The sequence below is a fragment of the Pezoporus occidentalis genome, unplaced genomic scaffold (assembly GCF_034315485.1).
Source record: "Pezoporus occidentalis ecotype Australia unplaced genomic scaffold, CSIRO_AGI_Poc_V1 ctg208, whole genome shotgun sequence".
NCBI lineage: Eukaryota > Metazoa > Chordata > Aves > Psittaciformes > Psittacidae > Pezoporus > Pezoporus occidentalis.
The window spans coordinates 413,221-425,914 of record NW_026913943.1 but is presented as its reverse complement, the minus strand read 5'-3'; the positions used below and the strand labels follow the sequence as shown (position 1 = coordinate 425,914).

Here is a 12,694-nt window from a genome sequence, read left to right as displayed (position 1 = left end):
AGGGATGGGGCACTGCAAAGTGTGAAGATAGAGCTGTGTTTGTGCGTGCGATTCCTCACTCCAGCCTGTGTCTCCATAGGGAAAGCTGTGTCCTGGGTGTTAAAGCTCTTTGACCCCCATGTTCGTGCTGCTCTAAAGCCTTGTAGGGGCACATCGCACCCATCTCCCCTTCCCCGTCCTCCTGCAGTGTGCTGAGCAAGGGAAATGTCCACACCGTGAGCCTGGCTTCTCGCTGGTGACCTGAATAGGAACGTGAGGGGCAGCACAGAGCCCCCCTGCTCACCCCATGGCAGACTGTGGGTCTCTCCAGGGCTTTCCTATGGGTGAAAGATGTCTGCACCGCTGCCAATGCTCTTGTGTGTGGGTAACTCTGCCCCTGCCATCAGCATGGAGCTGAGCCAGGGCTCCTGGGCTCATCCCCAGCTCGGGCACAAGTGAATGACCCGGCCTGAGGAGGCTTGAGCAGGGTGAGGGTGCAGAGGGGCCTGGCCTGGCTCTGACCCCACAGCTCTGCCACCGCCACGGGCACACATGGGGTGCTTGGTGTGGTCCCCAGTGAGCCCCATTGCACTGGGGTGTCCCCATATTGCGTGGGGGTGCCCGCTGTGCTGACACATGGAAGGCAATGATGGAAGCTAATAGGATCATAGAATAGTGTGTGTTGGAAAGGGCTTTATGATGATCCAGTTCCAACCCCAATGGTTATGGTGAAGCCATCTTTAATGAAGCCACAGGTAACCTCAGATCCATAAAACATGAGGAGAGGGCAATCTTCCAGGGGGACAATGGTCCAGGCCACAGCATGGGCTTACCCTGAGACCCCCACACTACACCCTACCACCCATGGGCAGCCATGGGTCTGATCCCAATGGCACCAATGGTTTTCCTGCTTCTCATAGGGCAGCATCACCCCTTCAGCATCTCCTGCCCAAGGCAATGGGAGCTTCTCCCACCCAGGGCCATGCCGCTGTAGGGCTGCAGTGCTGAGGCATGCTCTGTACCCCAGACCGGGGGGGGGGGAAAGGCAGATGTCCACAGCAGCATCAAGAGGTGATGGAGTGGTCCAGGCTCACCCCAACCTGTGGCCTCCATGAGGTGCTGAGGGCTCCTGCAGCCACTGCTTCCACCTTCTCCTCCCCATGAGCCCTCCTGCCTGTTCCCACACGTGCCCCCAGCCAGGGCTAAGCTGTATTTAATGCCCAGCCCTGGTATTTAATGCCTATTCCCAGGGCTTGGTGCCTTTGCCAGGGGACTGCTGCCCTGTTCGGGGGATGCAGCCTCACTGCCTGCCCTGGTCATGGAATCAGGGAATGGTTTGGGTTGGAAGGGACCTTAAAGCTCATCCAGTTCCAAGCAGGGACACCTTCCACTGGAGCAGGGTGCTCCAAGCCCCTGTGTCCAACCTGGCCTTGAACACTGCCAGGGATGGGGCAGCCACAGCTTCTCTGGGCACCCTGTGCCAGAGCCTCAGCACCCTCACAGGGAAGAGCTTCTGCCTAAGAGCTCATCTCAGTCTCCCCTCTGGCAGGTTAAAGCCATTCCCCTTGGCCTGTCCCTACAGGCCCTTGTCCCAGGCCCCTCTCCGGGTTTCCTGCAGCCCCTTCAGGCACTGGAGCTGCTCTCAGGTCTCCCCTTCAGGAGCCTTCTCCCCTCCAGGCTGCCCCAGCCCAGCTCTCTCAGCCTGGCTCCTCTCAGCATCCCCGTGCCCTCCTCTACACCCGCTCCATCACGTCCCGGTGCTACCGGGGGTCCCGGTGCAGCGGAGCTGGGCGGGAGGGGGGACCGCGGGGCGGGCCTCGGCTGCGGATCCGCCTCCTCCCCGTTCCCTCCCTCCCTCCCCGCACCCGTCCCTCCCCCGCCGGTCTCAGCTCCGGGCACGGTTCGCAACTTGGCGGCTCGTCCCCTTCCTGCCTCTGCCGGGCCATGGCCGTGGCGGGCGGGCGGCCCCGCCGCTCCTAGAGCCGCCGCCGCCGCCGCCGGGATGAGCGCGCTCGCCTTCGACGACGCGGCCCTGGAGGGGCTGACTCCGTCCCTCGGCCTCTCCGGGGCCAGCGACATCGACACGGCCCTGCTGAGCGACATCGACGGTGAGTGCCGGGAGCGGGGCTGCCACCGGGCTCGGTGCGGTACCGGGGGATGCTCTAACAGCGGAGGTCGGTCGGGACCGGGCTCTTTGCCCGGGGTGGGGGACGACGGGGGACGGGGCTCGGTGCGCGCTCACAGAACCGGTTACCGGGGACGTGACTTCGGGAGCGGTGTCAGTGCGCTCGGTGCCATGGGCGGTGCGGTACCGGGGCTCGGTGCATTGGGACAGAAGCGGGCTGGGTACCGGCCCCGGTGTATGGGGAAGGGAAACGCGGAGCGTGGAATCAGTGCAGGGGATAACGGGGGAGAAGCGGGATCCCAATGGGAACCGGAGGGGGGTCAGGACACCGGGACCCCCAAAGCTGAAGGTACCGGTACCGGGACGGTCCCGACGGGCCCCCCCCCCTTTTCCCCCCTTCTCCGTACGGTCTCAGCATCGTGTCGCGTGTAACCCCGCCCCTCCATGACGTCACAGGCGGGGGTTACTCGCGGTCATTCCCTCCAGGGTTCCCTGAGCCATCCAACCGGGATGGGGTAAAGGGAAAAGGAGGCGGGGAGGGGATGGGAGCTCGATACCAGGTTCAATGGAGCATCCCAGCGGTTGGGATCCATTAGAACCCATCTCCTGCCCGGATGGGAGCGATGGGATGGGGATGCTGGTGGGGAGCAGGTCCCCATCATCATGGCAATGAGGTGTCGTGGGCGCTGGGTGCAATATTAAGGTGATTTTAGGCTAAAATTGGGGTGTTTTGGCCTATGGCCAGCCCTGCGCTTGCCTCGATGCATGCTCCACCGGCTCTGCCGGTCCGTGCCGAATGGCACGGACCGGCAGAGCCGGTGGAGCATGCATCGAGGTGGACTCGGTGCTGTCCAAGCTCTCCACCTCCTGCCCCGTTATGGGGTCTCTCCTCCAGGATCCCATATGGATGTGGAAGCTCATCCTGATGCCAATGGGAGCAGATCTGCTTTTGGCATGGACAGGGAAGGGTGGGAATTGCACCACGCTTCAGCCACGTGGCTTGACCCCTATCTGAGCCATGGGTGGCCATGGGTCATCCCGGTGTGATATTCCAGGACCCACAATCAATTGCTCTGCCCCATGGGCTCCCATGACCAGGGTGCCCATAGCATGGGTGTCACAGCATATAACAAGTGCTGGGTGTTTACAAGGGGGATACAGGACAAAGCACCCCCTCTCTGCACCCCAAATCTTTGCCTCTGGACCATGGGGCAGCTTGAATGGGAATGGAAGGAAACACACCGGTGCCATGGATGGATGTCTTTTAGGGGGCGAAATGGGGCTGTACAAAGACCCTGCTCCTTGCGGGGTGAGGATGGGAGCCCCACTGGGAACACCCCAGTGCAGAAAAGGGTACCCAGGGCTGGATGTCATCCAGGGGGGAAACGGTGCTGCCCAAAGACCCTGGTCCTTAAGGGGTGTCTCCTTGCGGGGTACCCCCCCCTGCGTGCTGAGCACCATGCGCAGAGCATCCCCTCGCAGCAGCGGGATGCAGGATGAAGGAGTTAACGGAGCCTGACCCCGAGTAACCGCGGCGGGTGCCCGCGGGTGCCCCGCGGCCGGGTTCACCTCGGCGCGGCCCCGGGGCTGTCTGGGGGGGGGGACGGACCCGGGGGGGACGGGCGGCGATTGGCGGAGTCGCATCACCCCATGGCCGGCCCCGCTGCCGGCCTGGCGCGGGCAGCGCAGGGAGGAGGCACCGACACCTCCCGGTGCCTCATTGCGGGGCTGGGACCTCCTGCCGGGTACCAGTACCTTAGAGGTACCCCCCCATCGCCATCCTCATCCTCTTCCCCATTGGGGTCCCTGCTGTGGATGTCCTCGGGGCGATGATGCTCTGCGGTGGGGTGCACCCTAGGGTACCACGGGGGATGCTTCGGTGCCAGCATCCCGGGACACCCCGATGTGTGGATGCTGTGGGGTGTGGATGGGGACATCCCACTGAGCACCTTGCACCCCCTGAGGCTGTTTAACCCCACACTTGCCCTCCTTGGAGGTGCCATGGGCAGGCACAGGGGTCTGGTGCACTAAGGGTGTCCCAGCACCCGTTCCCCTTCCCACAGCGTTGTTCTCAGTATAGGATGGCACAAACCCACCTCGGAAGCAGGCTGAGATCCACCCTGGCACCCCCAGATGGGTTGGAAACCTCTGGTTGCTGATGGCCATTGGATGCTCCGTGCCCCAGTTCCCCCACTGGGGAGGCTGCACGGAGCAGGGCACAGCAGATCTCTGGGCCCTCAGGGAATTCTGCCTCTGGATAATGGGAACCCATCCCCATCGTGCTGGGCTGGGGGTGCCTTTGGGATGCGGGTGCATTGACAGCACTGGGGGGGGGGGGGGCTGTTTTGCAGACATGCTCCAGCTCATCAACGCGCCCGACACCGACTTCCCGGGGCTCTTTGACTCCTCATTCGGGGTCCCCGATGGCACCGTGTCCCCGGGGCTGCCGCCCACCCCGGGCACCCTCAGCACCTTCCTGCCTCCCACCAAGGCTCCCTCTGCCACCGGCGCCGTCTACCCGGGGCCCCCCGGGATGGTTCCGTTCACCCCACAGCCCCCGGCCCCGCTCCTCCCCTCCCCGGGTGTGAAGGAGGAGCTGGTGCCCGTGCCCAGCAGCCAGCCCCAGCCCGGCGTGATGCTGACCCCCAGCTTCATCCCCACATCCAGCAGCCAGTTCAGCCCCCAGCCCGTGGTGGGCTACCAGAGCCAGCACGGCTTCTCCGGTGAGGATATAATGAGGGGTGCATGGGGGGGGGGGATATTGGAGGGGGTTTGCTATGGGGGGCTCTTGCTGGAGGGTTGGGATGATGTGGGTCCGGTAACGGTGTGCTCTGCTCCGTGCCCAGCTGTGCAGCCCGGGGCTGTGGGGCAGACCCTGTCCAGCCCCCCCCTGCCCGCCCCACAGCCTGCCCAGCCCTTGGCAGTGCAGAACGTGACAGCCCAGCAGCTCCTGCCCCCTGCTGCCCCCACGGCCCAGCCGGTCTCACCCCACATCCAGCCGGTGCCGGTAAGCACAGGAATAAGGATGGGGGGCATCCCGTTGGCGTCCCTCAGCCCCACTGATCTCCCCATGGCCCCCCAGGTCCTGCTGCAGCCCCATTTCATCAAGGCTGACTCCCTGCTGCTGACGGCCGTCAAGACGGATGCCGGCAGTGCCAAGACCTCCAGCATCACCTCCTTGGCCACCAGCGCCAGCGGCTCTGCTGCCCCGCTGCAGGTGCCGGTAGGTCCCGCCACTGGGGATCTCTGGGATGCGGGGATGCTCCGGGACCCACACTGGTGCTATCCCGCATCCCCATAGGCGCTGGTGAGCGGAGGGACCATCCTGGCCACGGTGCCGCTGGTGGTGGACACGGAGAAGCTGCCCATCAACCGGCTGGCACCGAGCGGGAAGCCGGTGCCGGTGCCGAGCAGGGGGGAGAAGCGGACGGCGCACAACGCCATCGAGAAGCGGTACCGCTCCTCCATCAACGACAAGATCGTGGAGCTCAAGGACCTGGTGGTGGGCACCGAGGCCAAGGTGGGAGCTCGGGGATGGGTGGGATAAGGGGTGGGTAAGGGGGGGTTCTTCGCCCGGTGTTGTTCCGAGCCATCCCTTCCCATCGCCAGCTCAATAAGTCAGCGATCCTGAGGAAGGCCATTGAGTACATCCGCTTCCTGCAGCAGAACAACCAGAAGCTGAAGCAGGAGAACCTGGCCCTGAAGATGGCCATGCAGAAGAGCAGTGAGCTGATGGGAAGGTCCTGGGGGGGGGAGGCTGAGCTGTATCCCCCCCATCACCTCTCATCTCGCTCTGCTCCCCGCAGAGTCCCTGAAGGAGCTGGTGTCCTCCTGCAGCGGGGGGGCCAAGGCGGAGGCCCCCATGGAGGTGGTGAAGGCGGAGGTGATGGAGATGCTGACGCCGCCGCCGTCGGATGTGGGCTCTCCCAACCACAGCAGCAGCAGCACCAGCAGCAGCAGCAGCAGCAGCAGCGACTCGGAGCCTGAGAGTCCCCTCTGTGACCATGGCAAGGTACGGGGAGGGGGGGGGATCCCTGCATCCAACGTGGATCCCACCAAGGATGCCAAGAGCCAAGGGAACGGCATGGGGGAAAGGAGCTGAGAGCCTGGCTCTTGCTCTATGAGGCTGCTTCTCGCCCCATTTTGTGTCGGAGGAAGGATGCTTTATGGGGTGTATTCCTGCTGCACCCAAGCCCCATGCCCATCCCTCACGCTCTGTACCCCCAAACGCGCCCTGCACCCCATGCCCTGGGCTCACAGCAGCTCTGCCCATGCAGGTGAAGCAGGAGCAGCCCCCCCCCTCGCCCAGCAGCCAGGGCATGCTGGACCGGTCCCGCATGGCCCTCTGCGCCTTCGTGTTCCTCTGCCTCTCCTTCAACCCCCTGGCCTCCCTCCTGCGGGGCTCTGGGGGGGCTCTGGCCCCTGTGAGGAGCCCGGGGACCACTGGATCCAGCAGGAGCATCATGGCTGAGTCGGGTGCTGTGGGTGAGTGCTGCAATGGGGGCTCATGGGGCGGAGGACATGGGAGGGAGGCCGTTGGGGTGGCTGGGTGGGCACGGGGTGAAGAGCTTCGGGATGGAGGCCGTTGGGGTGAAGATCACTGGGGATCTGGATGCCGGGGTGGAGGCTACTTGGGTTGAAGTGGTTGGAGTGGAGGCTGTTGGGGTTGGAATGGGGTGAAGGCCGCTTACAGAACAGTAGAGTGGAGACCATCAGAATGGAGGTGGGCATGGGATGAAGGCCATCAGCAGGGGGGTCTCGGGGTGGGTATGAGATGGGAGATGATTGGGGTGAAGGATGCTGAGGCGGCCACGGGGCAGAAGCCATCGGGTGGAAGCGGTTGGGTTGGACACCATCGGCATGGAGCCCCTTGGGGTGACATTGGGATGAACACGACGGGGACGGAGCCCCATTGGTGGGCACGGGGTGGAGGGCACCGGGATGGGGACCTGGCCCTGACCCCATCCACACACAGAGGAGCCGTGGGGCTGGTCGCAGTGGCTGTGGCCCACGTTGGCCTTCTGGGCGCTGAACGCGGCGCTGGTGCTGGGGGCCGTGGTGCGGCTCTTTGTGTGTGGGGAGCCGGTCACCCGGCCCCACTCCGAGCCCTCCATCCTCTTCTGGCGACACCGCCGACAGGCCGACCTCGACCTCGACCGGGTAAGCCCCGCCCCTCGGGCCCACGTCACCTACCACGCCCACCCTAACCACGCCCCTCTTGCATTAGCCCCGCCCCACCATCTAAACTCAACCAATCGGGTCCCACCCTGACACCACGAGTAGCCCCGCCCAGCCCCCCCCTTTTGCTCTGGCTCCGCCCACTTTTCACCCCTTGCCCCCCACCATTACATGAAGCTCCGCCCCTGATATAGCCCCGCCCACCCTCTCTAAGCGCAGCCAATCGGGTCCCACCCTGACACCACGAGTAGCCCCGCCCAGGCGCCCCTTCTGGCTCTGACTCCGCCCACTTTTCACCCCTTGCCCCCCATTACATAAAGCCCCGCCCCCGATCTAACCCCGCCTACTCAACCAATCGGGCCCCACCCTGACAAGTAGCCCCGCCCACCCGCCCATACCCCTCCTCTTCCACGTGCTCTGCCTCCGCCCACTTTTCACACCCTCCTCTAGCGCCACGTGAAGCCCCGCCCCCTGCGATCAGCCCCTCCCACCCTCTCTCCGCTCAGCCAATCCGCTCCCACCCTGACACCGTAGCCCCGCCCCCTTTTCCCACGCTGCACGACCCCATTCACCCCTCTCCCCGCGGCGCAGGGGGACTTCGCGCAGGGCGCTCAGCACCTCCGCACGGCGCTGGCTGCGCTGGGCCGCCCGCTGCCCGCCTCGCACGGGGACCTGGCCTGCAGCCTGCTCTGGACCCTGCTGCGGCACCTCCTGCAGCGCCTCTGGGTGGGCCGCTGGCTGGCCGCCCGCGCCGGGGGGCTGCGCCCGGACCCCCCTCCGCCCGCACACGTCCGGCAGAGCGCCCGCGACGCCGCCATGGCGTACCACCGACTGCACCAGCTGCACCTCGCCGGTACGGGGCCTGCCCCTCTGCTCTGCCCTGCTCTCGGGAGACCTCACCTGGAGCATTGTGTGCGGGTCTGGGGTCCTCAGCGTAGAAAGGACATGGAACTGGTGGAACAAGTCCAGAGGAGGCCACGAGGATGATCAGGGACTGGAGCACCTCCTGTATGGAGACAGGCTGAGAGAGTTGGGGCTGTTCAGCCTGGAGAAGAGAAGGCTGCGTGGAGACCTCATAGCAGCCTTCCAGTATCTGAAGGGGGGCTATAGGGATGCTGGAGAGGGACTCCTCATTAGGGACTGTAGTGACAGGACAAGGGCTAACGGGTTAAAACTGAAAGAGGGGAAGTTTAGATTGGATATAAGGAGGAAATTCGTTACTGTGAGGGTGGTGAGGCACTGGGATGGGTTGCCCAGGGAAGCTGTGAATGCTCCATCCCTGGCAGTGTTCAAGGCCAGGTTGGACAGAGCCTTGGGTGCCATGGTTTAGTGTGAGGTGTCCCTGCCCATGGCAGGGGGTTGGAACTGGATGATCTGAAGGTCCTTTCCAACCCTAACTATTCTATGATTCTATGCTCGCATCCCACCCTACTCTCTGCTGATCCCCCACTCCGTTCCCATAGGGAAGCAGGCCGGGGGGCACCTCCTGGCCATCAACCTGGCTCTGAGCGCTGTCAATCTGGCTGAGTGCGCCGGCGATGCCGTATCCGTGGCGGCCCTGGCTGAGATCTACGTGGCGGCCGCGCTGAGGGTCAAGGCCAGCCTGCACCGCTGCTTCCACTTCTTGGCGGTGAGAGCAGGGCAGATCCCAGCGCCGTGGGATGGGGGTCCCGTGTGTCCCATCGGACCCTGACCCCCTGCTCTCCCCGCAGCGCCCCTTCCTCTGCAGTGCCCGGCGCGTGGCTCTGTCCCACGGTGGGGCCGTGCCCCCCGCCATGCAGTGGCTCTGCCACCCCTTGGGCCACCGCTTCTTCGTGGACGGGGACTGGGCTGTTAAGGGTGTCCCAAGGGAAACCATTTACAGCTCTGCCGGCAACCCAGGTAACCCCGGCATCCCCCGGGCATCCCCGTTTTGGGCTTGCGGTACCCGTGCTCATCGCCCCTTTGTGCCGCAGTGGACCCGCTGGCGCAGGTGACCCAGCTCTTCCGGGAGCACCTCCTGGAGAAGGCGCTGTGCTGCGTGGCCATGCCCGAGCCCGGCCGCCCCGCTGCCCAGGGAGAGGGGTGAGTGCCGGGATGGGCATCCCGCCCCCTGCGCCCACCGTGGGGCCAGCCCCATTGATGGCCGCTCTGCCGCAGGCGCTTCTCCGATGCCCTCGAGTACCTCCAGCTCCTCAATGGATGCTCCAACGTCAGCGGCGCATCCGGCCCCGCTCCCTCCATCAGCTCCGGCTTGGCCGCTGTCACAGGTAAAGGCTGGTGTGTCCCCCTCATGGGGGCAATACATGAAGGGGGCCACCAGAGAGGTGGACACCCCTCTCCTGTGTCCTTCCCACCCTCAGGCACCGACCCCGTGTCCAAGTGGTGGGCATCCCTCATCAGCACCATCATTCACTGGCTGCGGGGAGATGAGGAGGGGGCCGAGCGCCTGTACCCGCTGGTGGAGACCATGCCCCGGGCGCTGCAGAGCTCCGAGTGAGTGTGGGGCACACCGGGGACAGGGTGGGGGCAGCTCATTGCACCCCTTCCATCCCCTATGGGCTGGCAACGCGCTCTGCAGAGGGGCACAGCCGTGCCCAGTGCAGGGCCCGTGCTCACTGCGTGTGTCCCCCCTCCCCTTTGCAGTAAACCCCTGCCCCGTGCTGCCCTGCACTCCTTCCGCGCCGTCCGTGCCATGCTGAGCAAGCAGGATGGGAGCCAGGCCAGCCTGAGCCACTGCGAAAAAGCCAGTGGCTGCCTGCGGGAGAGCCTGGAGCTGGGCACCCCCCCCAAGGCCACCATTGACAAGGTGAGCTGGGGCTGAGGGCAGGGGAGAAGGTGGCACCCACCCTGGGGAGCCCCCGGCCCTTGCGGGAGGTGCCCCTGGCCCTCGCAGGGGTGCATTGTAGTTGCATTGCATGTGTCAGACTGGGAGTGCAATGCCCCTGCCATGCAGCCCGGCGGCGGCTCCGCGCAGCAGCGCCTGCCCGCAGGGACCTCAGCAGCCATCCGTGCATCCATCATCCATCCCTTCCTTCCTTCATCCATCATCCATCCCTTCCTTCCTTCATCCGTCCTTCATCCCTTCTTCCATCCCTCCATCCTTCCATCCATCATCCATCCACCCCTTCCTCCGTCCATCCCTTTTTCCATCCTTTCCTTCATCCCTTCCTCCATTCCTTCATCCCTTTTTCCATCCCTTTTCCTATCCCTTTTCCCATCCCTTTTCCCATCCCTTTTTCCCTCTTTTCCCATCCCTTTTTCCACCTCTTTTCCCATCCCTTTTTCCACCTCTTTCTCCATCCCTTTTCCCACCTTTTCCCATCCCTTTTCCCATCCCTTTTCCCATCCCTTTTCCCATCCCTTTTTCCATCCCTTTTTCTATCCTCTTTTTCCATCCCTTTTCCCATCCCTTTTCCCATCCCTTTTCCCATCCCTTTTCCCATCCCTTTTCCCATCCCTTTTCCCATCCCTTTTCCCATCCCTTTTCCCATCCCTTTTCCCATCCCTTCCTCCATCCCTTCCTCCATCCCTTCCTCCATCTCTCCATCCATCCATCCATCCATCCATCCATCCATCCTTTCCTCCATCCTTTCCTCAGTCTCTTTCTCCCTCCCTCCCTCCTTTCCTCAGTCTCATTCTCCATCCATCCCTCCATCCCTCCCTCCCTCCCTCCCTCCCTCCTTTCCTCAGTCTCATTCTCCATCATCCATCCATCCATCCATCCATCCATCCATCCATCCATCCATCCATCCATCCATCCCTCCATCATCCCTTCCTCCATCCCTTCCTCCACCCTTTCCTCCATCCCTGCATCCCTCCCTCCCTGCACCCCCCTGCTCACCCCTCTCCCCTCTCCTCCCCAGGCAGTCCAGCTCCTGCTCTGCGACCTGCTCCTGGTGACCCGCACCAACCTGTGGCAGCAGCAGATGAGCGCCAGCCAGCAGCGCAGCTGCCTCTACCAGGCGTCCGCCCTCGAGCTCCGCGGCTTCCAGCAGGACCTCAGCAGCCTGCGGCGCCTGGCACAGACCCTGCGCCCCGCCATGCGCCGGGTGAGCCCCTCACCGCTGCTCCTGGGCTGTCCCTGCAGCCCCGGCGCCCGCCTGCGCTCACCGTCCCCATCCCCATCCAGGTGTTCCTGCACGAAGCCACCGCTCGCCTCATGGCCCGGGCCAGCCCCACGCGCACCCATCAGCTGCTGGACCGCAGCCTGCGGAGGAGAGGGGGGCAAGGCAGCAAAGCAGGTGGGCAGTGCGCTGACAGGGTGGGACAACTGGGGGGGGGGGGGTCAGGATGGAGGCCTCAGAGCAGCTTCCAGTGTCTGAAGGGGGCTGCAGGGATGCTGGAGAGGGGCTCTGCATCGGGGACTGGAGTGATGGGACAAGGGGTGATGGGTTCAAACTGGAACAGGGGGGATTTAGGTTGGAGATAAGGAAGCTCTTCCCTGTGAGGGTGCTGAGGCGCTGGCACAGGGTGCCCAGAGAAGCTGTGGCTGCCCCATCCCTGGCAGTGTTCAAGGCCAGGTTGGACACAGGGGCTTGGAGCAAGCTGCTCTAGTGGAAGGTGTCCCTGCTTGGAGCTGGATGAGCTTTAAGGTCCCTTCCAACCCAAACCGTTCCATGATTCCAGGTGGGACGTGGGCTGGGACCTCACCTCCATCACCGCAGTACCTGGGTGATGAGCACGGGCTCTTCCTGCCCATAGTGGTACCCAAGGGGAAGGCTCAATGCCTTCCATTGGGTCTGACCCCATTCTCCCCCTCACAGCCGGAGAGCCCGAAAGCCACCCGTCCCCGCGGGAGCACGCCGAGGCCCTGCTCCTTGCCTGCTGCTACCTCCCACCCGGCTTCCTCTCGGGACCGGGACAACGGGTGGGAATGCTGGCCGAGGCCGCCCGCACGCTGGAGAAGCTGGGGGACAAGCGCACCCTGCACGACTGCCAGCAGATGATCATCAAGCTGGGCAGCGGCACCACCGTCACATCGGGATAGATGGGGGCACAGCATCCCTGCTACCCGCTGTGGGGCCGGGATGCGGGCAGGCGCGTGCCTCAGTTTCCCCCTTCTTATAGGGTTGAGGTTTTAAGGTGAACGGGTTGGGTGAGGAGGAGCAGGGGACACCGGGGATAGGGGTGGAGGGTCCTGGTGTGGGGTACACACACATGGGGGTACCCTGGGTGCGCTTGTCCCACTCCCCCCCCCATGGCTCTGTCCTTGTCCCCAGCCCAACGTGGCTGATGGGACGTGGGGACCTCTAGTGACACTGTCGCAGTATTGCATGGCACTGGGATGCTCGGGCAGCCTGGCCCCAGTGCCACCCAGTACCCCCCCCCCCGATGCCCTGACACACGGGGTCCCCATCCTCATCCCCATGTCCTGCTATCCCTTACCCGGCCCCACTGCTGCAGGGGGGTTTGGGGGCACCTCAGTTTGCC

The 12,694-nt window shown here is 64.3% G+C and overlaps 1 protein-coding gene across 1 annotated transcript; it reads left to right on the top strand.

Annotated features, from left to right (window-relative positions):
- The first annotated feature begins 1,856 nt into the window (after positions 1 to 1,856).
- SREBF1 (sterol regulatory element binding transcription factor 1) lies at positions 1,857 to 12,320 on the top strand. The gene is made up of 19 exons (XM_062618986.1): positions 1,857 to 2,087; positions 4,456 to 4,827; positions 4,951 to 5,111; positions 5,187 to 5,327; positions 5,406 to 5,624; positions 5,714 to 5,828; positions 5,911 to 6,116; positions 6,382 to 6,589; positions 7,080 to 7,264; positions 7,874 to 8,135; positions 8,746 to 8,912; positions 8,995 to 9,163; positions 9,238 to 9,346; positions 9,422 to 9,531; positions 9,625 to 9,757; positions 9,908 to 10,070; positions 11,128 to 11,313; positions 11,394 to 11,505; positions 12,028 to 12,320. The coding sequence occupies exons 1-19, from the start codon at positions 1,982 to 1,984 to the stop codon at positions 12,249 to 12,251; spliced, it is 3,348 nt and encodes a 1,115-aa protein (XP_062474970.1). The 5' UTR covers positions 1,857 to 1,981; the 3' UTR covers positions 12,252 to 12,320.
- The last annotated feature ends 374 nt before the right edge of the window (positions 12,321 to 12,694 follow it).

Coding starts and splice junctions, on each gene's coding strand:
- SREBF1 (XM_062618986.1), top strand. CDS start 1,982: ATGAGCGCGCTCGCCTTCGACGACGCGGCCCTGGAGGGGCTGACTCCG. Junction 5,625..5,713: donor TGGTGGGCACCGAGGCCAAG/GTGGGAGCTCGG, acceptor TCCCATCGCCAG/CTCAATAAGTCAGCGATCCT. Junction 9,532..9,624: donor CGGCTTGGCCGCTGTCACAG/GTAAAGGCTGGT, acceptor TCCCACCCTCAG/GCACCGACCCCGTGTCCAAG.